Below are 27065 nucleotides of genomic sequence, written 5' to 3'. Positions count from 1 at the left end.
AAAAAAAAAAAAAGATTAGTCTTTGGGACCAGCAGTTAGCGTAACGGCTATGTCAGTGAACTCCCATGTAGTCGACTGTGGTTCGAGTCCCAGACCAGGTGGCTTAAAAACTCACACCAGGCGTGTGTGTGTGTGTGTGTGTGTGTGTGTCCAAGATCCCGAGAAGAGAATGGAGGAGACGGGATAGCAGCATGGCCAACCCCCGTGGGGGGTAATTTTTTGCTTTCTGTCTCTCTGTCTCTCTGTCTTTCTGACAAGCACACACACTCTATAACAAAAACCTCTCCAAAAAAAATTAGTCTTTTTTCTTTTCTTTCCTTTTCTTTTTTTATTTGCCAGAAGGTGCATATGCTTGCTGGGGGAGAGAGAGACAGAGAGAGAATTCTCCCATGGGGCATGGTCACTCCACAAACCCTTCTTCATTTCTCCCTCTCAGGGTTTTAGGCATGCATGCACTTGCACTCTCCGTGTTTCTCAACCGCCTGGCCTGAGACTCGAACTGCGTAGTTGGCTATGTGGGATCCAGCTGCCTGAACCACTGGGCCATGGGCTAGCCTGAAAATGTAGCTTTCTCCCTTATGGACTGAGTCCTTGATGGATGTGGACATTCTTTGAAAACTATTATTTCGTGTGTGTCTCACGTTACTGTTGAGAAACAGATATGGAGGTCCCTGTATTATTAGCTCCATTTTATTAAAGGGGAAATGGAGCCCCAGAAGTGTTGCAAGCTCAGTCAGAGAAGAGACCCAGGGCTTCCTAACGCCCAGCCTGACTCCCTAATATGGACAGTACTCCACTTAATCCTACCCTGAATATCGTCCCAATAGTGTCGTTCAGTTGTCCCAACATCACTACATTCTGAAACCAGCTTGCGATCCCTCTCAACTTTTCTACCAAGTGACCCAAAGAGCACATTGAAGTGACTCTAGGACCAGCATTTATTTCCAGAGGCAGCCTGCTCCATCTTTGGACAAGGTCTTAGGCCAAGCGTGATCTCTCCGTTGCTTCCGTTCATCAAAATCCATGCCTCTCCTCCCTGGAGAGATGATGGGGTGCAGTGACATGGCGGTCATCCTCCGTTTGGTGGGAGGTACTCGCACCTGCCCGCATGAGCAAAACCTGGGATCAGTCACAAGCCACGTGGGACTGCTGCACTTGGGTTCAGGCAGCTTCCTCTACCTCGCGTTTGGGGGCGCCGCGTCTGACTGTCTGCATGGTACCTGTGGGGTGGAGGCTCCTTCTTATTCTTTGTATCTCCTGGGTGTAGCAGACACAGCCTGGATGTCAATGTGGAGTATAAGCACATTCAATGCCCACCCAGCATGAGTAGGCACTGGCGCTGTTCTCTTCTCCACAACTCTGACCTAATCCTGACCATTTATTAAACTTCCCAGAAAAAAACCCTCTATCCTAATTCATTCATTAATTGCCATTTCTTTTTTAAAAAGCAAAACAGGCTTAAAAAAAAAACATAGCTCAATTTTTAAATAAACCCAGATGTACTCTAGATCCACCATGTTCTACTTAGTCCAAGCCTAAGAACAGACTGTCCAGGGACCAGCAGGTGGCGTAGTGGTTACATCACTGGACTCCCACTTGGTCAGCTGTGGTTTGAGTCCTAGACCTGGTGGCTTGAAATTTGCACCAGGCGACTGCATGTGCATACCCAAGATCCAGAGAGAAGAATAGAGAAAAAGGGATTGCAGTGTGGCCATCTCCCTGGGGGATGATTTCTTGCTTCCTGTCTCTCTGTCTCTCTGGTGAGCACACATATCCTAGAACAAAAATCTCTTTAAAAAACCAACAACAAAAGCCCCCCCCAAAAAACAGATTGCCCCATAGAACAGGCTCCTAGTGTTGTGTTGGGTGTTGTAAAAAGGTTCCTAAATGTGAGGATTCCACATGGCATAACTGAGACGTGAATGAATCTGCCCATGTATCTGAGCCAGCCCACCACGTCTGTTGTAGTATTACCTTTCACTGTTTAATCTGCCTCTCAGACTGCAGGCTCCCTAGAAGGCCATGGATGGAAAGGATTTATCTCTTTCCTCATGCCTTTGCAGCGTCTGACGCACAGAGGACGCTCAGTCTATGTTGGCTAAAGGGCACTGAATGATCACCAGGAGAGCAGCTAATACTGGCTCCACAGAACTTGGGCACGGAGTTCTTGGGGAGCAGCGGAGGGAAGGGCATAGTTGTACAGGGTCGGAAAATCTTCCTGCATCATACTGCATGTGTGTACAGGGATGGAATTTTCTAGAAGGATATGCTGGGTTCTTAGCTAACATAGTAGGTAGTACTTTGACTAAATAGGCTTCCGTTGTAGTCTGCAGTGATGGTTAAATTATTATTTTTTTCAGGATAAAGCACATACATGTGCATGAGAGAGAGAGAGGAAAAAAAAAAAAGAAAGAGAAAGAGAGGAGAGACCCACACCCAACGGGGCTGGGCCACGCATGAAGCTTTCTAGCATACGGTTGGGGACATGGGCTCTGGAGCTGGGCTGCCCGACTTTGAATCTTGTTTCTGCCATTTACCAACCGTATGGCATTTGGGAAGTTACTTAAGCTCTTAATGCCTTAGTTTTCGCATCTGTAAAATAGGAGGTTGTTACACACTTCTTAGATTCATCTTATGAATTAAATGATATAAAACATATAAAAGTTAGGGCAGAGCCTGACACAGAACAGATGCTCATTAACGTTAGCAACTGTGATTATTTGCCTTCTCTGCTCATTCCCTTTTTCGGCCTTGAGTTTTCTTTCTCTTTCCTTCCTTCCACCCTTCCTTCCTTATCTTTCTTTCTTTCTTTTTCTCTTTCTTTCTTCTTTTTCTTTCCTTCTTTCTATCACTCTCTCGCTCTTTTTTTTTTTAATTTAAGTTTTGCTTTAGGGCACACACACTCACTGGAGAGAGACAAAGAGAAAGAGAGGGAGGAAAAGAAAGAAATCACCTCCCGGGGGGATAGCCATGCCGCAATCCCTCCTCATCCATTCTCCTCTTGGGAATTTGGGCTCGCGCACACATGTGCCTGGCACCTTTTTTAAAACCGCTGTGTGCAGGACTTGAACAGCTCAGTTGGTCATGTGGGATCCAGTTGTCATAACCTTCACACCACCCGCTGCTCCATGCCTCAGTCTTGCTTATTTCCTTCCCTCATGTCCTGTAATGTGCACTGACCTGTGGACAGGCAGGAAATACATGAATGAAGTGTACAGAATAGGTTGGATTCTATGCAGTTCCAGGTGCAGAAGACAGCCAGCGTCCTCTCTCTGTATTCACCAGCCTCATCTGTATATGCCTAACACTGTGTCTTTTTATAAGGCAATTCTTTTTAAAATTTTTTTCTTATTATTTTTTAATTTGACTGGACACACACACACACACACACAGAGAGAGAGAGAGAGAGAGAGAGAGAGAGAGAGAGAGAAAGTAAGCTGCCAGGTGTGGGACTCAAACTGTGGTTGGCCATGTGGGAATTCAGTGCCTCAACCAGCACGTCACCTGCTGGTCTCTCTACAAGGCAATTCTTTTATTTTTTGGAGAGGTTTTTGTTATAGGGCATGTGTGCTCGCCAGAAAGAGAGAGACAGAGAGACAGAAAGCGAGACATGACCCCCGGGGGGATGGCCATGCCACAATCTCTTCTCCTCCATTCTCCTCCTGGGATCTTGGGCACTCATGAGTTTAAGCCTCCGGGTCCAGGACTCAAACCACAGTCGACATGCCAGTCCAATGACATAGCCATTATGCCAACTGCTGGGCCCCTCAAGGCAATTCTTGTGAATCTAGGCGCAGACCAGCAGGTGGTGTGGTTGGTTAAGGCACTGCGTAATGCAAAAATGGGGCCAAGTGGGGGTGTAGTGATAACCAAGTGAGCCCACGTGGGAAAGGTCCTGGGTTCACACATGCGTGCTCATGATCTGGGCTGGCTGAGACTGGAGGGGGAGAGTGGCATGAAGACCTTGCATCTGGGCTGGCTGAGACTGGAGGGGGAGAGTAGCATGAAGACCTTGCTGGGGTGCTTGTCTCTCATCACAGAATCTGGGCTGGCTGAGACTGGAGGGGGAGAGTGGCATGAAGACCTTGCTGTGGTTAAGGTGGCTGGATCCCACATGACTCATTGCACAGTTCAAGTCCTGGACCCAGTGGCTTAAAATACACACTGGACATGTGTGTGTGCATGCCCAAGATCCTGAGACAAGAATGGAGAAGGAATTGCAGTGTGGCCACCCCTCTGGGATGTGCTTTCTCACTTTCCCCCTCTCTGTCGATTTCGGGTGAGCACATGTGTGCTGTAGCAAATTAAAAAACCACAGGGCCAACAGATGGTGTGGAGGTTCAGGCAGCTGGATCCCAAATGACTGACTGTGCGGTTGGAGTTCCAGACCCTGCAGCTTAAAAACACACCAGGCCCGTGTGCATGTATTCCCAAAACCCTGAGAAGAGATGGAGGAGAAGGTATTGTGGCATGGTCATCCTCCCTGGGGGGTGATTTCTCACCTTCTTTCTTTCTGCCCCTTTCCAGTTGTCATATAGGAAACTAGAAACAAACAAAAACAAACCCCCTACCCCCCAAACAACAACAACAAAAAGCACTGTGGACACTAAATAGCCAAAAAAAAAAATTATTGTGAAATTCCTTACTCTGAATTCTGAATTATTAGATACTCCATCAAGACGTTCTTATCTCATTTCTTTAGCAACGATCACTTTGTGACATACTATTTGCTAATTTCTGCGTTTAGTGTCCATTGTCTGCAGTAGCCTGGAACAAAGCGGGGATCTTGGTCTGTTTTGGTCACCGATGTATCTCACTTTTTGCACAGAAAGTGCCAGACATATGCTAGCGAGCAGGTGCTCAACTATTGGTTAAATGAGTAAACAGTAATAATGGTGATAATATCTCACCCCAGGAAGTATCAACTGCATTTCTTCAAGCCCTAAGGGAAGAACCAGACTTGCTAAGAATAAAAGGGAGAGTAAACGAGCATGGCAATATTTTTTGAATACTTACAGCAAACGAGTTTCGTTTTGCTGCCCTGACTCATTCTCCCTTCTTGTCACTTTCAGTACCCCATCTTCCCTTGTGAGACACCCTTCCTCTCCCCATTCTCAGACACTGGAGTGCCAGCTGGCCCAATGGCATTTCATTTGAGCATGGGCATGTGACCTAAGATGGTTCACATCCAATTCTGGAATGACTCAGGAAAGAGAAGCTAGTGGCCATCTTACCATCACCAAGAAAAGGGTCATCTAATAGGAAGCCCAGGAAAGCAGAGCTCAGATATGGGCGAGTAATCACAGTCCCACCTTGCAGAACAGGGATGAGGGCAGCCAGGACAGTGAAACCCGAGAACTCTGCGTTAGCTGAGGTTAAGAATGGAACTCTTGGGGACTGGCAGATGGCCTAATGGTTACGTCGCTGGACTCTCATGTAGTCGACTGCAGTTCAAGCCCTAAACCTGGCGATTTAAAACTCACTCTGGGTGCGTATGTATGCATGCCCAAGAGGCTGAGAGGAGAATGGAGGAAAAGGGATCGCGGAGTGGCCATACCCCCTGGGGGGTGATTTCTCACTTTCTGTCTCTCTCTGTCTCTCTGGTGAGCACACGTGCTCTATAGCAAAAATCTCTCTTATAAAAAAAGAAAAAAAAAAAAAAGAGGCTGATTCTCATGCCCTCCGTAGTCCCTGCTAGTCTACAGCACTAGACAGTGTTGTCATCATGAACCCTGGAAGTATTTGGTCTCTTTTCTGTTGCTATCTTTCCACATTACTTCTTTTTTTCTTCTTTAGATACCCTTTTCTCCTTCATTCATAATAGAATATGCCTGCACACGGGGGAGCGAGCGAGCAAGAGCATACACCCCAAGGTATGATCAAGACACAATCCCCTTCCTCTAGTCCTTTTGCCCACTGGGTCTTGGGCACCCACACATGTGCCTAGCAGGTTTCAGACTGTGATTCGAATCATGGTCACCATGCGGGACCCAGCTTCACCTGAGCAGTGCATTACCACGGTGCCATGGAGCTGACTTGTATCACTTCTACCAAGGGTCTGGGATGTTGTCCTGCAGGGGAGCGGGAAGGATTCTAGATCTTTCTATGTCAGTCTTCTTTAAATCCCTGCCCTTTATTTCCAGTGCAGTTTATTTCCCTCTGAAGAGGGCAAAGAATGGGTGGGAAAAGGACCCCAAACCAGAGGGCTGTGCTAGAAATAGAAGTCAACTCGTGGAGCATTTAGGGAGCACCTTCCATGCTCCAGGCTGTGTTAGATGCTGGGGCAGGAGGGAGATTGCAAAGATGGACAAATTACATCTGCACTGCAGGAACTCTCAGTACTCTTAAGCAGAAACGAAGCTGAGCTTGGGGGATCAATGAACTCTCAGAGAACCGAAAACAAGGCCGGATGTCCAGAAGAGAATTTATAGTAGACTTCTTAGTAGTTAGCTGAAGAATCAGTCTTCTCCACAGTACGACTATCCACTCTACCACGCTACAGCGGCAAAACAGTAACAATTATTGTAGCTACTGTCAAGAAAAGTAAATGATATTTGCCTGCTTTATGAGGTGGTTCAAAGTTACCCTTTCTCCTCTCTGTTGCCTGTGCCCCACCACCCAAACCAGGCACCCAACTGGTTTGTCCCTGATGGCTGGCTGTGATTACTGTCCTAATTTGTTCTTTCTTCATCTGCTACAAACTGCCTATTTTCTGTCTCTTCTGATAAAGCAGGAGCTCTGAGGGACTTCTGAAGCTGTTTTTGTACCATGCAGAAGTGTATTAACTGGAATTCCTGTGTATGTGTCTATAAAACCCCTCGTCTTCTCAGTGTGAGATCACCTTCAGGAACGGCGTCATGTCGATGTGCAGCTTGCGCGTGTAAAATTCTTTTCCGTTTGAACGTATCAGCCCTTTATTTATACAACTTTGAGGCTCTCCTGTCTTCGGAGCTGCTGCTGCCAAGGACTGCTGGGCTCCCTATGAAGAGAAGCAGAAAGCCCAACGTTCATAGGAATGATATACAGCATGCCAAGAAGCAGTCCAAACCCCCCAATATTTATAGAAGCAATTTCTATCGTTGGAACACTAATGGCAACACCTATTTTTAACCACTGAAGACACAGGGAGCCCATACGTATAGAGAGTTACCCAAGACTTGCTATTAATTAATATCCGGGGAAGTGGAAAAAGGACCTTCCTAGGTCTCAGGGTTGTAATGATTTCATTTAATCCTTACAACAATTCCAGTGAGACAGGAATTGTTACTCTCATTTCACAGATGAGGGAACTGGGAGGCTCGTTTGGCTGATACATGCAGAGTTGACGTTGTCATTTGTCCAAGACTCCCCCTTTTTTATTTTTTAAAGTTGATTTATTTCGTCCATGTATGTGTGTGTGTGTGTGTGTGAGAGAGAGAGAGAGACAGAGATACAGGGAGAGAGACAGAGAGACAGTACCCCCAACAAGGTCTTCACTTTGTGATCAACCCTGCCTCAGCCAGCCTGCATCACAGGCAAGCGTGTGTGCCGATGTCTACAGGGAGGCCTCAGGACGTGAACCTGGGAGCTTCCCATGTGGGTCCAGCAGTGCAGAGCATTACATTACCACTATGCCACCGACTGGCCCCAAGACTTCTTTCATGATGAGAAGTTTTTTTAATGCCAGAGGGTGTGTGTGTGTGTGTGTGTGTGTGTGAGAGAGAGAGAGAGAGAGAGAAATTATCTTCATTAAGGCCTAGTCATACCATAATCCTTTTTCTTTCAATTCTCCATTCTGTCTGGATCTTTAGTAGGTACACATGGACCTGTACTATTTCTCAAGCTGCCACAACCAGGACTCGAATCCTGGTCAGCCCTGTGGGATCCAACTTTTCTGTTTGCAGTGCTTAACCTCTGTACCATGGGGCTGGCCCTAATGAGATCTTTTTTTTTTTTTTAAGAATTATTTATTTAATTTTATTTATTCATTTTAATTTGATGAGAGAGAGAGAGAGAGAGAAAGAAAGAGAGAAAGCTAACAAAGCCAGGACTTGAACCGTGGTTAGCCATATGGGAGTGCCCAGTGCCTTAACCACCACGCCACCTGCTCGTACCCACCTAATGAGATCTTTTTGATACTTTCAAAGCTGCCACGAATGGTTAGCAAGTATGCCTTGGAGAAAATGAGGTTATAGCAAGATTCTGGTTTATTCCCAAACTGAAAATGTATTTGATGTGTTAGGAAGACTGATTTGAACAAATGCAGCAAAGAGGGAAGGAAGAATGGGTTAATAGAGAAGTCAGGGAGACCTCAGGGGCTCTGGGATCTTTGGAGCCAGGCTCTCTTGAATCATTCCAACATGCAAATGCATCATTTTCGTTTCAGAACTCTACAAAGTTGGTCTGAAGTTACCCTGCAGCCTACCCTGCAACCTGGCTGATCTTCACCATTCCTCCGCTCAAAGACTTCGAAGGCCGCTGCACTCAGGATGAAGGCCAGCTGCTTAAAAAGTTTACAAGGCCTGCCCTGGAATATCTCTCCTGCCTCGTTCAGTCATTCAACAAGTATTTATTGGGTGCCTTGTCCATGCTAGGCAGAGTAGATCCGGCAGTGCGAGAAGCAGCAGACAGAAGTCTCCAATCTCATGAAGCGTGCACATGCGTGCCACTGAGAGGGCAGCGAGGATAACAAGGGGCATATGTACATGTGGACCCAAAATCCCAAGAGGAGAATGGACGAGAAGGGATTGTGGCATGGCCATTGTCCCTGAGGGGTGATTTCTTGCCTTCTGTCTCTCTGGTGAGCACATGCGCCCTATAGCAAAAATCTCTAAAAAGAAAGGAAAGTTCTTTGTTATTTTTCGGGGTTGATTTGCTGGGGTCACATACATTAGTGTACTATGAGATCACCCTGGGTGTGGATCTGATCATTTCCATATTTTCTAGACTAACTCTTGGATGTCCGTCTCTCTGGGCAGTCATAAACTCTCCCACTCATAACATTTATATTACTTTTACACATTAATGATGAATTAGCAGTTGGCGGGTCCCCCCAGCAGCCATCATTCCAATGAGCATCCACACTCTTTTCCTTTGGTTGGAACTGTGGCTAGCGATAAAGATTTCTTTCTTTCTTTCTTTTTTTAAAGAGGTTTTTGCGGTAGGGCGAGTGCGCTCACCAGACAGACAGAGACAGAGAGACAGAAAGCGAGAAATCACCCCCCAGGGGGGATGGCCATGCTGTAATCCCTTCTCCTTCATTCTCCGCTCAGGATCTTGGTCACGCAAGCACACGCGCCCAGCATGAGTTTTAAGCCACCGGGGCTGGGATGCGAACCGCGGTCGACTACATGGGAATCCAGTGACATAGCCATTACACTAACTGCTGGTCTCGCGATAAAGATTTCTGTGGACAAACACATATCTGATTTTTTGTCATCTCAGCCATATATCTCATTTGCTTCTTCGGGTGAGACAGCGCCTCCCATTTCTAGATCAAATGAAAGCATTTGGTCCAAGCTGAAATCAGACAAAGAATTTCAGGCTTCCTAGCCTCCACATTCATGCATGAATCACTGTATGGAATGACAGAAGTCAGACAATGCTGATTTGAGGGAAATTTCTCTTTAATCCCAAGGGAAGCTTTTGTGTTAGGCTGGAGGACAAAAGGCAAAACGAAAACCAGCTCCAATGGCTGGAATGACTTTAATTTCTTCTGTGGGCTCAAAGTGAAGAGTGGGGAGTTGGGACCAGATGGTGTAATGGTTATGTTGCTGTGCTCCCATATAGTCAACCACGGCTCAAGTCCCTGACAGGGTGGCTTAAACTCAAGCCGGGTACGTGTGCGCGTGTGCCCAAGATCCTGAGAGGAGAATGGAGGAGAAGGGATTGTGGCGTGGCCATCCTCCTGGGGGGTAATTTCTCTCTGTCTCTCTGTCTCTCTCTGTCTTTCTGGTGAGCACATGTGACCTATAGCAAAATCTAAAAAAAAAAAAAAGAGAGAGAATGGAGAGTTTAGAGGTTCTGAGTCACCTGACCTATAAATATTTGAATTATAAATCTAAAGCAATTCTCCTGACTATGGCTCATCTCGCTAATGTTTAGGGACCATCCATTCTAGCCTGATGGAATGTTTTCAGGGACGTTCTGTAGCCACTGGAACCTGCAGCACTGTTTTTGCTTCTTATGTTGAAGAGTTTTTTTTTTTTTTTGGAGAGGTTTTTGCTATAGGGCACGTGTGCTCGCCAGAAAGACAGAGACAGAGAGACAGAAAGCAAGAAATCACCCCCCATGGGATCTCCTCTCGGGATCTTGGGCACACACGCACACACACCCAGCTTGAGTTTAAGCCACCGAGTCCGGGACTCAAAATGTGGTCGACTACATGGGAGTCCAGCCACACAGCTCTTACGCCAACTGCTGGTCCCATATGTTGAAGAGTTTTAACACATAAATAAAGTGAAAGGGAGTTTGAGAGGTGGGAGGAAGAGGATTTTTTATATGTTACGTATTTTTGAGGTGGCAATGATAAGAGGAGAAGATGCCAGAAAGTTGAAACCAGGTAAGGAAGTCATGTGCTTGGGTGGTTTCTCATTTATTCATTAAAATGATGTATCTTGAGTGCCTGCTGCGCATCAGACAAGCACATAAATAAACAGGGGGATCTCAGGCAGCGACTAATCAATGAGGAAGATGCCGTGGCGATAGGATGGAGAGTGACGGGTGGAGGGTGACGGCCAGCACCTGGTGACTTGACTTTGGGTGGTCAGGGAAGGCCTCTCAAAAGAGGTGACACCTGAGCGGAGAACCAGATGACAAGAAGAGCCAGCCCTGGATGGAGCTATCTTTAGCAGTCAGTGTAGCCTGTGTCTCTGTGGTCTGATTATTTGGAGGTAAACCCAGGCAGGGGTTCTTTGAAAAGGAAAACAGGAATCCGGATTTCTAGGCTCGTTTTGCCCCAGCCTTCTGGGCTTTATCTCTGACCCTGTGAGGCACCCCTCTGTTTTCTGAGTGGCTCTTGGGTTCTGTTGAGAGCAAAGCCAGCAGAATAAACAGTAATCAGAGTCCAGGTCTCTAAAGGTGTAGGAGCTGAAGAAAACCCAAGGTTAAGTGGAAGAGAAAGAAAAAGGAAGGCGCTGCAAGAAAACAGAGATGCCTGAAGCTCTTTTGGTTTCTTTTATGTGCACACTTTGGTGGGAATGATTAAAAAACTGATGGAAGGGTGAAATGTTTATCAGAAGATCAAAACCCAGCCCTTCACCTATAGTATACTGTAACTACTTTAATATTTTAATGGTCTGCTAAGAACACCTAGAAGTCCTTCTCTTTAGTAAATGAAACAATAAAGATTAACGACTTAATTTGGTAAAGCTGATTTGAATTGCACAGAAGGCATTGCGTAACTACTTGGCTTTTAAAAAGTTATCTGACATTTGAAAGGAGATGACTGTTAATGAATTCAAGAGCTAATCTTACACTCTGACAGAGTGAGCCCTGGAAAACCCAGGATTATTATCTTGTAAACATAATGTGGTTCAGTTGAGCTATCAAACAAAAGAGAACTACCAGCTGTATACAAATACCCACATGCACACACATAAAGGCGTAGCAAAATTTAAGGAGGACATCCATTAAATTGAAGTCAGTACTTACTCTTGGATTATAATAGCAGAAGGAAACCCTTCTTACCAATAAGTTTTCCTCCTCCTTTTAATGTGTGTATTTTGAAGGGTTACCCTAAGGGTTGGCTTTACCCACAGGTCTTGGGATGTTTAACTTTTTTTTTTTTTTCTCTTTAGAGAGAGATTTCTGCTATAGGGCATGTGTGCTCACCGGAGAGACAGATGGAAAGTCAGAAATCATCCCTCGGAGGGGATGGCCACACTGCAATCTCTTCTCCTCCATTCTCCTCTTGGGATTTGGGGCACACACCCATACGTGTCCGGGGTGAGTTTCAAGGTGCTGGGTCCCGGACTTGAACTGGGGTCAACGATGTGAGAGTCCAGCGACGTAACAATTATGATATCTGCTAGTCCTGGGATGTTTAACCTTAAGAAGATGAGATTGGGGGCCAGCTGGTGGCATGGTGGTTGAAGTGTTGGATTCTCACATGGCTGACTACAGTTCAAGTCCTGGACTTGGTGGCTTGAGAATCACATTAGGTGTGTGTGTGCATGGGTGCCCAAAATCCTGAGAAAAGAATGGAGGAGAAGGGATTGCGGCATGGCCATCCTCCCTGGGGCTGATTTCTCACTTTCCCTCTCTCTGTCTCTGTCTCTCTCTCTCTCTCCAGCAAGTACCTGCACCTTGTGGCAAAAACCTTAAAAAAAATATTCAAAACAAAACATAGGCAGTTATATCTCCACCCATGAGTGCCACAGAGCCACCAAAGATAAGGATCTGCCTGTAGGCGTCCCTCAGGCCTCTCTTCACTTTTCCTACTTCTTTCTAATTGAGGTTCCCCATCTTTGTGGCTGAGGCTTAATGGCTCCAAAAAGAGCTATTGTCTCTCATTAGGGAGGCTGCAACATTCCCACTGTCTAACTGCCTCCTACGCAGCTCACAGCTCTGTTCTGCCTGAGAGCAAGCTGCCAAGAGTCTCTGGGAACCTGTGGGCACGCTGAGCTGGAGGAAGACAACAGAAGGAAGGAGAGCTTTTGTAGCCAGGCTCGGAAATGTGCTGAGGAACATAACCCACCATTCTCGGAACGCATGGAAAGAATAGGGAGGCCTTTGCTGAACCCGTTATGTGGTCTGGCAAACTGTCACATCAAACCTCTAGCACACAGGCATTTGTCTCTTCCTGTGAGCAAACAAAAGGAAGACTCTCTTGCCCTCTAGGATCCCCTGAATCCCAGTGGGGATGAAGAGAGCCGAGGCATTTAGTCATTAGGGGTTGGGGGGAGAGGAAGGTAGAAGGGGAGCTGGACTTCTGAGCTTTCCTCTCCTCTATCCCTCTGCTTGTGTGTGGTGGGGACCAAAGCCTGGAAAGGGTTGCTCCTGCCAGGAGCTACAGGCTCAAGGACCTGCAGTTTCTCTACGTTTCACCTTCTTGGGCCCTGTCATTTCTTGCCCATAGCAGTATCCGAACCTAAAAGTAGACAGTGGGAATGGGAGCATTGATGGGAACTCTACTGGTCTCTCTGTGACTGGGAGGAGCTCTGAGTGGGCGAGGGGCTTCGTACACACTGTCTACCTCGGGCTAACTCAGGGGGACTCAGACCATGGTCCTCACTTGAGATCTTGTCTGTGTGGGTGCCCCTGGCCTGGAGGAGGAGGAGACTTACAGTGCACAGAAGGCCAGAAAGCATACACAGGATCTCTACTCAACAAGCAAGCCTGCCACAGGAGCAGAAGGAAGCCCAAACGATAGTGTGGTTCCACTTTCCAGAAACATGCAGTCTACGTGCTGGTCATCTGGGTTCATCTTGTTCCTCGTGGCCACCTGGAGCTCTGGTCCACTGGTAATGTTCTAAAGCAATTTGGTCCTGGTGAAATAGGCTGAGCATACACTTGAAGGAGAGCCCCACAGTAGGCATGGTAGAGATAGTCTGGTAGAAATAGAAGATCTTCTTATTCCCCTGCTACCAGCAATTTTGGTCTCATCATCCATTTTTTTATACCTCAACTTTATAGAAAGAAATTTTCTTTCTTTTTTTGAGAGAGATTTTTGCCATAGGGTGTGTGTGCTCACTGGAGAGACAGAGAAAGACAGAAAGTGAGAAATCAGCCCCCTAGGGCTTCTTCTCCATTCACCTCTTGGGATTTTGGGCACGCATGCACATGCACCTGGTGTGAGTTTTCAGGCGTTGGGTCTGGCACTCAAACCGCTGTCGACTACATGGGAGTCCAGCAACATAACCATTATGCCATCTACTCGTCCCCAGAAAGAAACTTTCTATCCTCCCAAGTGTTTAGCAAATTAGCCTGATAGTTAACAAACATCAGACTAGGAAAATACAATCTCCAATCTTACTTTTTTGAGGGGTTCACTTGATGACTTTTACGAAGTCATTAATCTTTCTGTGCCTCAGTTTCCCTGCCTAGGAAATAGGGCTAACCTTGTTGTTCTCCTCCAGATGACGAAATGCAGGACACTTTAATTCCAGAATTTCTATTATCTGGAAGTAAATCTTATCTGTGGATTCTAAATTGATATTGTCCTCAATTTAATTAAGTGCTTTGTTGACACAACACAATCATTGTTTATCTGGCTTAGCAGGAGCTAGAGGAGAAAATTTTTGAGCCAAAATAATGATCTCTTCTGCCCTAAGGGAGACAGAAACCAGCTTTCTCTGTGAGGGGGTGTCTAGCTATATTCAGGCTGGAACTTTGCCTGTGTTTGAGAGATGACACATCCTATTTTAGACTGGGAGATGGGAGGTGGTGCGCCAAAGGGTGGGAAGTCTGGACAATTCTCTAGCTCATTCCAACCTAAAACTTTAAACCAAAACTCTGTGACTTCCTTGCTTTGTTGAGTCTGGTATGACTTGAACAATCTGACAACCAGCAGACAGAATCTCGACTTAAAACCAATTCTACTGTACAAAGGTCATTCTGAATCAGTCGATTTTCACTAGAAAAAAAAGTTACCCATGGTGCTTTGATTCCCAGACCGGCCCATAAAAGCTTATCTAACCCATAATTTAGCTGGCCTGTGGAGTTAAACTAGCCTGGTAATCCTGGGACAGCACGAGGCTAGAAAAAGAGAAAGAAAAATGTCCTTTTTTTTTTTTTTCTTTCTCTCCCCCTGCTTCCATTTTCCTGCTCCCTTCTCCTCCATTGGCCCTTCCTGTCCTCCTCCCATAAAGTTTCTTCTGCAAGTATGTGTCTGCCATGCGTACTGGGGCTTTGTTGGACACGGAGCCCCTGCCCTAACTCCTGTCTCCCCTCCTTCCCAGGCCTTCAGCTGTGCTCCCTATGCTGTGGTACCGGTGGAAAATAATTTAAAACGTGTCACAATGAGATACGAGAAACTCAAAGCAATCTTTAATAGGTAGATTTTTTTTTTTTTTGAGAGGTTTTTGCTATAGGGCGTGTGCACTCGCCAGACAGACAGAGAGAGACAGAGAGAAAGAAAATGAGAAATCACCCCCCAGGGGGATGGCCACACCGCAATCCCTTCTCCTCCATTCTCCTCTTGGGATCTTGGGCATGCATGCACACGTGCCCGGCATGAGTTTTAAGCCACCGGGTCCGAGATGCGAACTGCGGTCAACTACGTGGGACTGATTTTTTTTTTTTTTTTAAAGATTTTTGCCATAGGGCATGTGTGACGGACAGAGACAGGGAAAGTAAGAAATCATTCCCTGCAGGGGGGATGGCCATACCACAATCCCTTCTTCTCCATTCTCCTCTCAGGATTTTAGGCATGCACACACAGGTGCCTGGTGTGATTTTCAAGTCACTGGGTCTGGGATTTGAACTTCCATCAGCCATGTGGGAATCCAGTGCCTTAACCACCATGCCACCTGCTGGCCCCTCTAATAGGTAGAATTTTAGGCAGGGAACCAGAGTAAACATTCTGTGTGGCATGGAGGGTATATGGGAAAGAGAGAGGATACTTCGGTTGGGGCTTAGGAGTGGGAGAGTTAGTACAACTGGTGGATGGGCCCATGGTCCTCCTTTAAATTAGCCCTACTTTTTGAGTTTCTCCTTAACCACATCTGAACCCTTTGATTGTACACAAGCTCCATTTTCTGTTTTATAATGGCTTTGAGATAAAGGGCAAAGGAAAAAAAAATTACTGTAATTCATTGGGGGCTGCCTAGTACCCAATCACTGTGCTAATCCCTCTCCAAATGTTCCATAATCACACAATCCAGGCATGTCCCATGAGGGAAATGTTATTACATGTGAGGAACTGAGCCTCAGAAGGTTAAATAACCTGCCTAAAACCACACAGCCAGTATGGAAAAGTTGGGATCTAAGGATGGCTTTGTGGGAGTCTCAAACCACTAAGCCCCTCCAAGTTCAGGTCTTCTGTGAATAGGGCCCTGTAGGTCCTGGCATCTATTTCCTCCTCTGTAAGATGGAGATAATAGCTATACCCACCTCACAGGGCTGTTGTAAGGACTGAGGAAGAAAATTCTAAACCTTGCACATAGTGAATCTCAACATTGGCTGTTATTGCCATTTAAAAAGGCCTTTTCAAGATAATAGGAGGAAAATATTGGAGGCTTGTGATAGGTATAATACACGGAGGTCATTATACTATTCACTCTATTTTTATATATGCTTCAAATTTTCCATAATAAAAAGGAAAAAGATTTAAATAGACAGGTATTATATATTACTAGCAACTAACAGATGGGCAGATATTTTGGGAACAAATGATAGTCATGGTGAAAATTTAACAAATAAGGGAACCCGCAGTTAGCGTAATGGCTATGTCGCTGGACTCCCATGTAGTCGACCGCGGTTCGCGTCCTGGACCCGGTGGCTTAAAACTCACGCCGGGCGCGTGTGCGTGCGTGTCCAAGATCCTGAGAGGAGAATGGAGGAGAAGGGACTGCAGCGTGACCATCCCCCTTGGAGGGTGATTTCTCGCTTCTGTCTCTATGTCTCTCTCTGTCTGGCGAGTACACGCGCCCTATAGCGAAAATCTCTCCAAAAAAGAAAAAAAAAATTTAACAAATAAAAGCCTTGATAAAAAACAACTTCTGGCGACCAACAGAATAGTGTAATGGTTATATCACTGTACTCCCACCTAGTAGACCACGGTTCGAGTCCCAGACCCAGCAGCTTAAAACACATGCTGAGTATATGTGCAGGTGTGCCCAAAGTCCTGAAAGGGGAATGGAGGAGAAGGGATTGCAGAGTGACCATCCCTCCTGCTGGGTGATTTCTCGCTTTCTGTCTTTCTATCTCTGTCTGGTGAGTGCATGTGTTCTATAACAAAAATCTCTCTAAAAAAAAAAAGTCCTGGGGTCAGCAGGTGGCCTGGTTAAAGTGTTGTACTTAATCACATGGTCGACTGAGACTGTAGTCCTGGACCTCATGGCTTTAAAATCACACTGAGGTGTGGGGGCATGCATGCCCAAAATCCCAAGAGGAGAATGGCTGAGAAGGGATTGTGGCATAGCCATCCCCCCATGGGGCGGGGAGTATTTCTCACTTTCCTTCTCTCTGTCTCGCTCCAGAAAGCACATGTGCCCTGTGGTAAAAACCAAAAGCCAAAACAAAACAAAACAAGCTCCTTTTAGGAAAGAGTTCTTAAATTGTCAAGGGAATCTGGGGCAGACAAAGTCATCCCGAGGGTAAGTTTGAACTAGAAGATGAAGTTTACTTAGATCTTCAAAAAGCCTTTGAATCAAGTGCTATAACGAAAAGTATTTACAAAACCAGGGAGAGAAAGAGGAGAGTAAACATAAGCATGCAAATAGAGGAAATACGTCCTGGGAAAGGGGGCTGACTTCGGAAACGAGAAACAAAAGGAGTGGGAAGTAATCTCCTGACGAGGAAATGTGGGAAGAGAATGCTCCCAGGTGTCCATGCTAGGCCCGGCCTTACCCAAGAGCTTCATGAAGATTCCAAGGAGGACGCCTAGTGACATCTTCAAGTCTGCACATGACCCAGAGTTTTTCCAAATGGTAGGCAAGAGCAGGAAGTACACAAGGATTGTGTGAGTGGTTGAAGAAATGTCAGCTGAACGGGCTCATCAATATCACGGAAAATAAAACAGCTGCAGTCTCTGAATTGGACTTGGAGGAGTGTGGGTTTTTTCTAACATGGATGTAGACCTGAATGCCAATGAAAGATTTATTTTATTTTATTTTATTATTTGCTATAAAGTGTGTGTGCTTACCAGAGACCCAGGGAAAGTGAGAAATCACCCCCCATGGGGGGACGGCCATGTTGCAATTCCTTCTCCTCCATTCTCCTCTTAAGATTTTGGGCAGGTACGCACATGCACCCAGCATGATTTTCAAGCCACTGGGCTCAGGACCACGGTCAGCTATGTGAGAGTCCAGCGCCTTAACCACCACACCACCTGTTGGCCCATTGTTATTATTATTTTTAAAGGAATTATTTATTTAATTTTATTTATCATTATTTAAAATTTTTGTTATAGGGCATGTGCATTCACAGAGAGAGAGAAAGAGAGAGGGAAAGTAAGAAAGCAAGCCACCAGGTCTGGGGCTTGAACCGTAGTCAGCCATGTGGGAGGCCAGTGCTTTAACCACCACACCATCTGCTGGCCCCTAATACTATTTTTTAAAGTGGTTCTCATGTGGGCCAGCAGGTGGTGTGGAGGTTAAGGCACTGAAACACACATGGCTGACTCAGCAGTTTGAGTCCTGGACCTGGTGGCTTACAAATCATGCTGGGTATGTGTGCACGTCCTCTCCTGAGAGGAGAGTGAAGAGAAGGGGTTATTGTGTGGCCAGCCCTGCTGAGCAATAACTTCTCACTTCCTATCTCTCTCTGTTGAGTGCATGTGCCCTATAGGGAAAAAAAAAATAAAAAAGAAGAGAAAAGAAAGGCTCTCATGTGCCAGGAACTGTGTTAGAGGCAAATGATACAAAAGTGATAAAGCAGATTAAGAAAAAAAGCTGTCTTTAAAGCCTAGTCGCTTGTTCTTTTAGATAACAGACAGCACGGGATATAGCGTGATTTACAGGGGACTTCAGAAAGTTTGTGGAAAAATGGACTTAAAGTATGACTTTATTTCTGGTGCAAAAATTTTTTCAGGTCCTTCCCTATCGCCTACTGGGTTAAGGGAGCCGGATCCCGCACGGCTAACTGCAGTTCAAATTCCAGCCTTGATGGCTTGGGGTTGTGTGTGTATGTGTATGCCAAAAATTCCAACAGAATGAAGAAATGGAAGAAAAGGAATTGTGGCATAACCACACTCCATTGGGGAGAGGATGCTTTCTCCTCCCCCTTCTCTCTCCGTCTCTCCATCTTTTTCTGGCAAGCACACACTCCCTTTGGTAATTATTATTATTATTTAAATCCATATATAGTGTTTTTTTAAAATAAATTGTTTAATGTCAAGAAAGGCAGTTTTAGCTTTAACAAATCAAAATTTTAAAATGTTAAGAGAATTTCGCTTAAGACTTAAAGCCAGAGGACCAGCAGTTAGCATAATGGCTATGTTGCTGGACTCTCATGTAGTAGACTGCAGTTTGAGTCCCGGACTTGGTGGCTTAAACTCACGCCGGGCGTGTATGCGTGCATGCCCAAGATCCCAAGAGGAGAATGGAGGAGGAGGTATTGCAGTGTGGCCATCGCCCCTGGGGGGGATTTCTTGCTTTCTGTTTCTCTGTCCCTCTCTGTTTTTCCAGCGAGCACATGTGCCCTATAGCAAATCCTAAAAAAAAAAAAAAAAAAAGAGAAAAAGAAAAAGAAGAAAAGAAAAGAAAAAAAAGACTTAAAGCCAGAGGGACCAGCAGGTGGCATGGTGGTTAAGGCAGTGGACATGCCCACATGGTCAACCACAGTTTAAGTTCTGGACCTGGTGGCTTTCTTTCTCACTTTTGCTCTCTCTCTCTCTCTGGTCAAATTAAAAAAAAAATTGAATACTTAAATAAAATTAAATAAAATAATTCTTTTAAAAAAGCCAGGAATGGGTTGGATTCTGATAGAATATTAGGTACATGAACTTGTCCACAACTCTAGAAGACAAAAATCTTTAACTCTAGAAAACAAAGCATAGCACAGTGTTTTTTTGGAGAGGTTTTTGCTATAGGGCGCGTGTGCTCGCCAGACAGAGAGAGAGAGACTGCCCAAAATCCCAAGAGGAGAATGGCTGAGAAGGGATTGTGGCATAGCCATCCCCCCATGGGGCGGGGAGTATTTCTCACTTTCCTTCTCTCTGTCTCGCTCCAGAAAGCACATGTGCCCTGTGGTAAAAACCAAAAGCCAAAACAAAACAAAACAAGCTCCTTTTAGGAAAGAGTTCTTAAATTGTCAAGGGAATCTGGGGCAGACAAAGTCATCCCGAGGGTAAGTTTGAACTAGAAGATGAAGTTTACTTAGATCTTCAAAAAGCCTTTGAATCAAGTGCTATAACGAAAAGTATTTACAAAACCAGGGAGAGAAAGAGGAGAGTAAACATAAGCATGCAAATAGAGGAAATACGTCCTGGGAAAGGGGGCTGACTTCGGAAACGAGAAACAAAAGGAGTGGGAAGTAATCTCCTGACGAGGAAATGTGGGAAGAGAATGCTCCCAGGTGTCCATGCTAGGCCCGGCCTTACCCAAGAGCTTCATGAAGATTCCAAGGAGGACGCCTAGTGACATCTTCAAGTCTGCACATGACCCAGAGTTTTTCCAAATGGTAGGCAAGAGCAGGAAGTACACAAGGATTGTGTGAGTGGTTGAAGAAATGTCAGCTGAACGGGCTCATCAATATCACGGAAAATAAAACAGCTGCAGTCTCTGAATTGGACTTGGAGGAGTGTGGGTTTTTTCTAACATGGATGTAGACCTGAATGCCAATGAAAGATTTATTTTATTTTATTTTATTATTTGCTATAAAGTGTGTGTGCTTACCAGAGACCCAGGGAAAGTGAGAAATCACCCCCCATGGGGGGACGGCCATGTTGCAATTCCTTCTCCTCCATTCTCCTCTTAAGATTTTGGGCAGGTACGCACATGCACCCAGCATGATTTTCAAGCCACTGGGCTCAGGACCACGGTCAGCTATGTGAGAGTCCAGCGCCTTAACCACCACACCACCTGTTGGCCCATTGTTATTATTATTTTTAAAGGAATTATTTATTTAATTTTATTTATCATTATTTAAAATTTTTGTTATAGGGCATGTGCATTCACAGAGAGAGAGAAAGAGAGAGGGAAAGTAAGAAAGCAAGCCACCAGGTCTGGGGCTTGAACCGTAGTCAGCCATGTGGGAGGCCAGTGCTTTAACCACCACACCATCTGCTGGCCCCTAATACTATTTTTTAAAGTGGTTCTCATGTGGGCCAGCAGGTGGTGTGGAGGTTAAGGCACTGAAACACACATGGCTGACTCAGCAGTTTGAGTCCTGGACCTGGTGGCTTACAAATCATGCTGGGTATGTGTGCACGTCCTCTCCTGAGAGGAGAGTGAAGAGAAGGGGTTATTGTGTGGCCATCCCTGCTGAGCAATAACTTCTCACTTCCTATCTCTCTCTGTTGAGTGCATGTGCCCTATAGGGAAAAAAAAAATAAAAAAGAAGAGAAAAGAAAGGCTCTCATGTGCCAGGAACTGTGTTAGAGGCAAATGATACAAAAGTGATAAAGCAGATTAAGAAAAAAAGCTGTCTTTAAAGCCTAGTCGCTTGTTCTTTTAGATAACAGACAGCACGGGATATAGCGTGATTTACAGGGGACTTCAGAAAGTTTGTGGAAAAATGGACTTAAAGTATGACTTTATTTCTGGTGCAAAAATTTTTTCAGGTCCTTCCCTATCGCCTACTGGGTTAAGGGAGCCGGATCCCGCACGGCTAACTGCAGTTCAAATTCCAGCCTTGATGGCTTGGGGTTGTGTGTGTATGTGTATGCCAAAAATTCCAACAGAATGAAGAAATGGAAGAAAAGGAATTGTGGCATAACCACACTCCATTGGGGAGAGGATGCTTTCTCCTCCCCCTTCTCTCTCCGTCTCTCCATCTTTTTCTGGCAAGCACACACTCCCTTTGGTAATTATTATTATTATTTAAATCCATATATAGTGTTTTTTTAAAATAAATTGTTTAATGTCAAGAAAGGCAGTTTTAGCTTTAACAAATCAAAATTTTAAAATGTTAAGAGAATTTCGCTTAAGACTTAAAGCCAGAGGACCAGCAGTTAGCATAATGGCTATGTTGCTGGACTCTCATGTAGTAGACTGCAGTTTGAGTCCCGGACTTGGTGGCTTAAACTCACGCCGGGCGTGTATGCGTGCATGCCCAAGATCCCAAGAGGAGAATGGAGGAGGAGGTATTGCAGTGTGGCCATCGCCCCTGGGGGGGATTTCTTGCTTTCTGTTTCTCTGTCCCTCTCTGTTTTTCCAGCGAGCACATGTGCCCTATAGCAAATCCTAAAAAAAAAAAAAAAAAAAAGAGAAAAAGAAAAAGAAGAAAAGAAAAGAAAAAAAAGACTTAAAGCCAGAGGGACCAGCAGGTGGCATGGTGGTTAAGGCAGTGGACATGCCCACATGGTCCACCACAGTTTAAGTTCTGGACCTGGTGGCTTTCTTTCTCACTTTTGCTCTCTCTCTCTCTCTGGTCAAATTAAAAAAAAAATTGAATACTTAAATAAAATTAAATAAAATAATTCTTTTAAAAAAGCCAGGAATGGGTTGGATTCTGATAGAATATTAGGTACATGAACTTGTCCACAACTCTAGAAGACAAAAATCTTTAACTCTAGAAAACAAAGCATAGCACAGTGTTTTTTTGGAGAGGTTTTTGCTATAGGGCGCGTGTGCTCGCCAGACAGAGAGAGAGAGACATAGAGACAGAAAGCGAGAAATCACCCCCTAGAGGGGATGGCCACGCCACAATCCCTTCTCCTCCATTCTCCTCTCGGGATCTTGGGCACGCATGCACACGTGCCCGGCGTGAGTTTAAGCCACCGGGTCCGGGACTTGAACTGTGGTCGACTACGTGGGAGTCCAGCGACATAGCCATTGCACTAATTGCTGGTCCCCCAGCACAGTGTTTTTATAAAGTATATCTTCCACGAACTTTTTGAAGGACCCCTTCCTCTCCAGGAAGGGCACTGGGAACAAAAGTTTACCTTTGTACTGTATGCAAAAACATAGTGTATCTACAGGAGTTTTTCTTTTCTTTCTTTTTTTGGCCTGAAAGAGGAAGCTGGCAGGGGACACGAACACCATCTGTGAAACCACCAAGGAAGCAGATGGCGTAAACATAGGTTCATTCAACCTGAGCCCTGGAGTGTGCTGGAATTACTGGCTACCCTTTGAAATCTCAAGCTAACTTCAGGACGTAGAAGAACAAAAATAAATTTTATACTGACCTAAACTCATGAAACCTGAACTCAAGAGATGGCAAAGGCTGAAAGAGAAGTGGCTTCATAAAGTGGGAAAAAGGACCATAACTGCAGTTGTACAGGATTTTTAGGACACACACTACCAGCGTCCTAATCCCCACAAAGCAACGAAACAAAGCACAAGAGAAGACATGGGAGAAAGGATATCTGCCCTCCCTGACTTGGAATAGTGTAAACAAAGGGAGAAAACTGGCCATGTGAAGCCTGGGGAGATGCTTGCGTTCTTATTTTAGATAGAGAGATGCAAAGCTTCTTGGGAAACCTAATTAAGGTACTCATTCCTGACAGCCTCTCGGCCCTGCCGGCTCTGTAATCCAGTGGGTGCAGGCCCCTCTTATCCCGAGATTACATAGACACATCTGGATGGACAAGAGAATTTCAAACTTTGAAATCCAGCTTTTCAGAAAAAGAGGCAAATTCGTTGTCTCCTAAATCTGGAGTCAGAAGGATAAAATGATGAAAAGGAGTTGAGATCCTCTAGAGGAGAATTTGATGGCACTATTCCACAGTCTAACAAAAGCCTAACTAATGTCAAATGTCTTTAATCAAGGACGGTTAAAAAATAATGGCGCTATGGTGTTGACCCCACTCGCTTGCTGTGTGCTTGTATTCTGTGACTCCTAGATCATTTCTAGCAACACTTAAATAAAATAGAACCGACTCTTCTCACGATCCACCTTTCTTCTTATGGAAAGAATTTGGAAAAAGGCAAAACAACTTTTAAAAAAATCCAGGAAAACAAAAAACTCAATTTCAAGTTAGCACTACTATACTTTTTTTTTTTTTTTCACACATTATTTGCAAATCTTTCCCTTATGGATTCTTTTTTTTTTTTTTTTTAATAATTGCTGTCATAGTTGACAACCTTCTGATTTTCACATTTTATATGTTACATCAGTGGTTTTCAACTGGGGGATATTTAGCTTCCCAGGGTCTGGGAACATTTTTTGATGGTCACAACTGGGAGTGGGGGTGTGTGATACTGGGGTTTAGTACGGTGAGGTCAGGGGTACAGCTCAACAAATTACAATGAACAGCAAAACTCTCCACAACAAAAAATGTCTGGCCCAAATATCAATGGTGTTGAGGATGAGAAACTGTGTTAAATCATTGCTATTAAATTGCAGCTTCTAGTATGAGCAAACATCTTTTTTTCTTTTTAAAGACAGGGTCTTGGGGTCAGCAAGTGGTGTGGTGGTTAAAGGCACTGAATTCTCATATGATCAACTGCAGTTTGAGTCCCAGATCTGGTGGCTTGCTTTCTCGCTTTCTCTTTCTCTCTCTCTGTCTTTGTCTGGTCAAATTAAAAAATAATCATAACAAATAAAATAAAATAAAAATAAATAACTCTTAAAAAAAAAGACAGGGTCTTGGCATGTCATGATCTTGCCTCGGTTCCTCAGCTAGGCCTATCGGTATGCACTACCAGGTCGAGGTATATTTTTAGACAGGGTCTTGCTCTGTTGCCTAGGCCAGCAATCCTCCTGCCTCAGCCTCCTGAGTAGGTGAGATTCCGTGGACACACCACTGCACCCAGATTTTAGGTTGAACTGAGAATGGAACTCCGACCTCCCATGTGGTCCCAGCCTGAGAGGCACAGCATCTCAGCAGTGTGTACCACCCTGGCTGGCCCAATCATCTGAATTCCTCTTTTTTTGTTTGGAGAGGTTTGTGCTATAGGGCACATGCACTCGCCAGAAAGACACAGAGAGACAGAGAGACAGAAAGCGAGAAATCATCCCCCGGGAGGGATGGTCATGCTCCAGTCCCTTCTCCCCCATTCTCCTCTCGGAATCTTGGGCACACATGTACACGTGCCCTGTGTGAGTTTAAGCCACTGGGTCCAGGAATCGAACCATGGTCTACTACATGGTAATCCATGGACATAGCCATTATGCCAACTGCTGGTCCCCTGAATTATTCTTAAATGACTGAATTAAAGCCCTCACTGAGAGGGTTAATCATAATTAACTTAATAAATTCTCTGATGTTAGGCTCTTAGGCTGTTTCCAGTTATTCTCTATTATAGATAATGCTACAGTGGACATCTTCTCTCACTTTTTTCCTCTTGAATTATTTCCTTAGGATGAATTCCCCAAAGTCGGAATAGTGAATCAATGGGTATGATTATTTCCTCATGTTTCATGACTCATACTGCCGTTTTGCTTCACAAATGAATCCAAGCAAATTACAATCCACCCGATGTATTAACACATAAGTGCACCAGTTTCACTACAATCTCCCTAGCACTGGCTGTTACTATCTTAAAAAAGTGAAGGGAGGCACAAAAATCAAGTGTCAAATGGCACCTTCAGTTTGTCTCCATATGCATTTAAATTGCTACTCAGTATAAATTTTTTTCCATGTTTTCTATTATTACGATTTATAAAAAAAAATTTTTTTTTGAGAGGTTTCACTATAGGGTGCGTGTGCTCGCCAGACAGACAGAGAGAGACAGAGAGACAGAAAGCGAGAAATCACCCCCCAGGGGGGTTGGTCACGCCACAATCCCTTCTCCTCCATTCTCCTCTCGGGATCCTGGGCACGCACGCACACGCGCCTGGCGTGAGTTCTAAGCCACCGGGTCTGGGACGCGAATCGTGGTTGACTACTTGGGAGTCCAGCGACATAGCCATTACGCTAACTGCTGGTTGCCTATTATTACAATTTTTTATATGAATTATTGATATCTTTTGCTTATTTCTCTGGTTGACAATGCTTTTCTTTAAAAACTGAATATACTTGGGCTGGCAGGTGGTATGGTGGTTAAGGGTGCTGGACTTCCACACGGCCAACTGCAGTTCAAGTACCGGACCTGATGGTTTGCTTTCTCTCTTTCTCTTTCTTTCTCTTTCTCACTCTGTCCCTTTCTGGTCAAATTAAAGGATGGATAAATACGTAAATAAATAAAGTTAAAATAAAATAATTCTAAAAAATGGAATATACTCTTTACTGAGTATGAGGATAGCTAGTAATGTTAAAGTTAATGAAATCATTTTACTTTTTTTAGTTTTACTTTCTTCCATCACTGCATAGACATGTTAATGTTTTCTCCTAGAATTTTCATTTACAATTTTAATACTCTTCTTAGGTGCTGGTCACCTCACCCAACCTGCAGCCTCTACATGGAGAGGCCCCAGGGAAGAAAAAAAGCTTCTCTGGTGATTGATGTCCACGACCCAGGTAAGAGCAATACTTGGTCTCTGAAGGTATCTCAGGAACTAATTTCTCTTAATCAAATGAAGGGCCTTGGGAGAAGCCACAAGGCAGCAATGAAAATAAATCTGAAGGAGAATACGGAATTCTGTGAGGATTTTGAAGGACCCACATTAAAAAAAGGGCAGCGTACCTTTAGGACTTCAGAACTGGCAGTGTTCCATCTGCAGCTATTAATATGCAAAAAATGCCTTCATAAATACTTGATTCTGCTCACAGTGGGGAGGCAGTTCATTTGAAAGAGGAAATGGGAGCTTGGAGTTGAAACATGTCTGCTTGTCTCCTTTTTCTTTTCGCAGCGCTCTTTTCATCTCCACATTTCCCCTTGTAGTTTTCTACCCCCCGTTTCCCCCGACTTAACCCCCTCTTTCAACTCCTAAGAAGTTGCTGATGTCAGTTGCTACCTTCCTTTCAATTGATGGTGTGTGCCGAGGCCCGATCCTGAGGAGCCGGTCCCACGTCGCCACCCTCCTGGCCTCTGCCGGTCTGCTCCCGCCCGCCGCGGAAACAGAGGTTTTCCAGTCCCTCCAGTAGGGGGCACCCGGAGGCAGCCTGCAGAGCCGGGTAACTCCATTAACCCAGAAAGGGCTGCAAAACACCATCTGGCTTTTCTCTCCTACCCTCAGGTCAGAGACTTTTCCCCAAAATCTAGGTCTGTGACTTCTTGTAAGAGGTGGTGATATCCAAGTATTCCCCCGGGGGGACTTTTCTCTCTCAGCCAGCACTGTGGCATATAGAAAGTGGGAAAGTATTTTATGCAACTGAACTAATAATGATCAGATCCCCAGGAAGAGAGAGAGTGGTGGGGGATTAATGGAAAAGAAAGAAGAGTAGGAAGTGCTGATGCTTATAAAGATGAGTATTGTGTGGTATCTTCACTGGGGCA

At 44.9% G+C, this 27065-nt stretch overlaps 1 protein-coding gene across 1 annotated transcript in view; it reads right to left on the bottom strand.

Annotated features, from left to right (window-relative positions):
* The window catches only part of KIAA2012 (KIAA2012 ortholog), a 185222-nt gene that overhangs the window by 68127 nt on the left and 90030 nt on the right, over nt 1-27065 (bottom strand). The window contains exon 14 of the mRNA XM_027773615.1: nt 6842-6979. Within this exon, the coding sequence (XP_027629416.1) occupies nt 6842-6979 (138 nt within the window). The remainder of the gene's footprint in view (nt 1-6841; nt 6980-27065) is intronic.

This window comes from Tupaia chinensis, unplaced genomic scaffold (genome assembly GCF_000334495.1).
Source record: "Tupaia chinensis unplaced genomic scaffold, TupChi_1.0 Scaffold000361_2, whole genome shotgun sequence".
Classification (NCBI taxonomy): Eukaryota; Metazoa; Chordata; class Mammalia; order Scandentia; family Tupaiidae; genus Tupaia; species Tupaia belangeri.
Note: the sequence above shows the minus strand (reverse complement) of the source record. Positions and strands in the feature narration are given on the sequence as shown.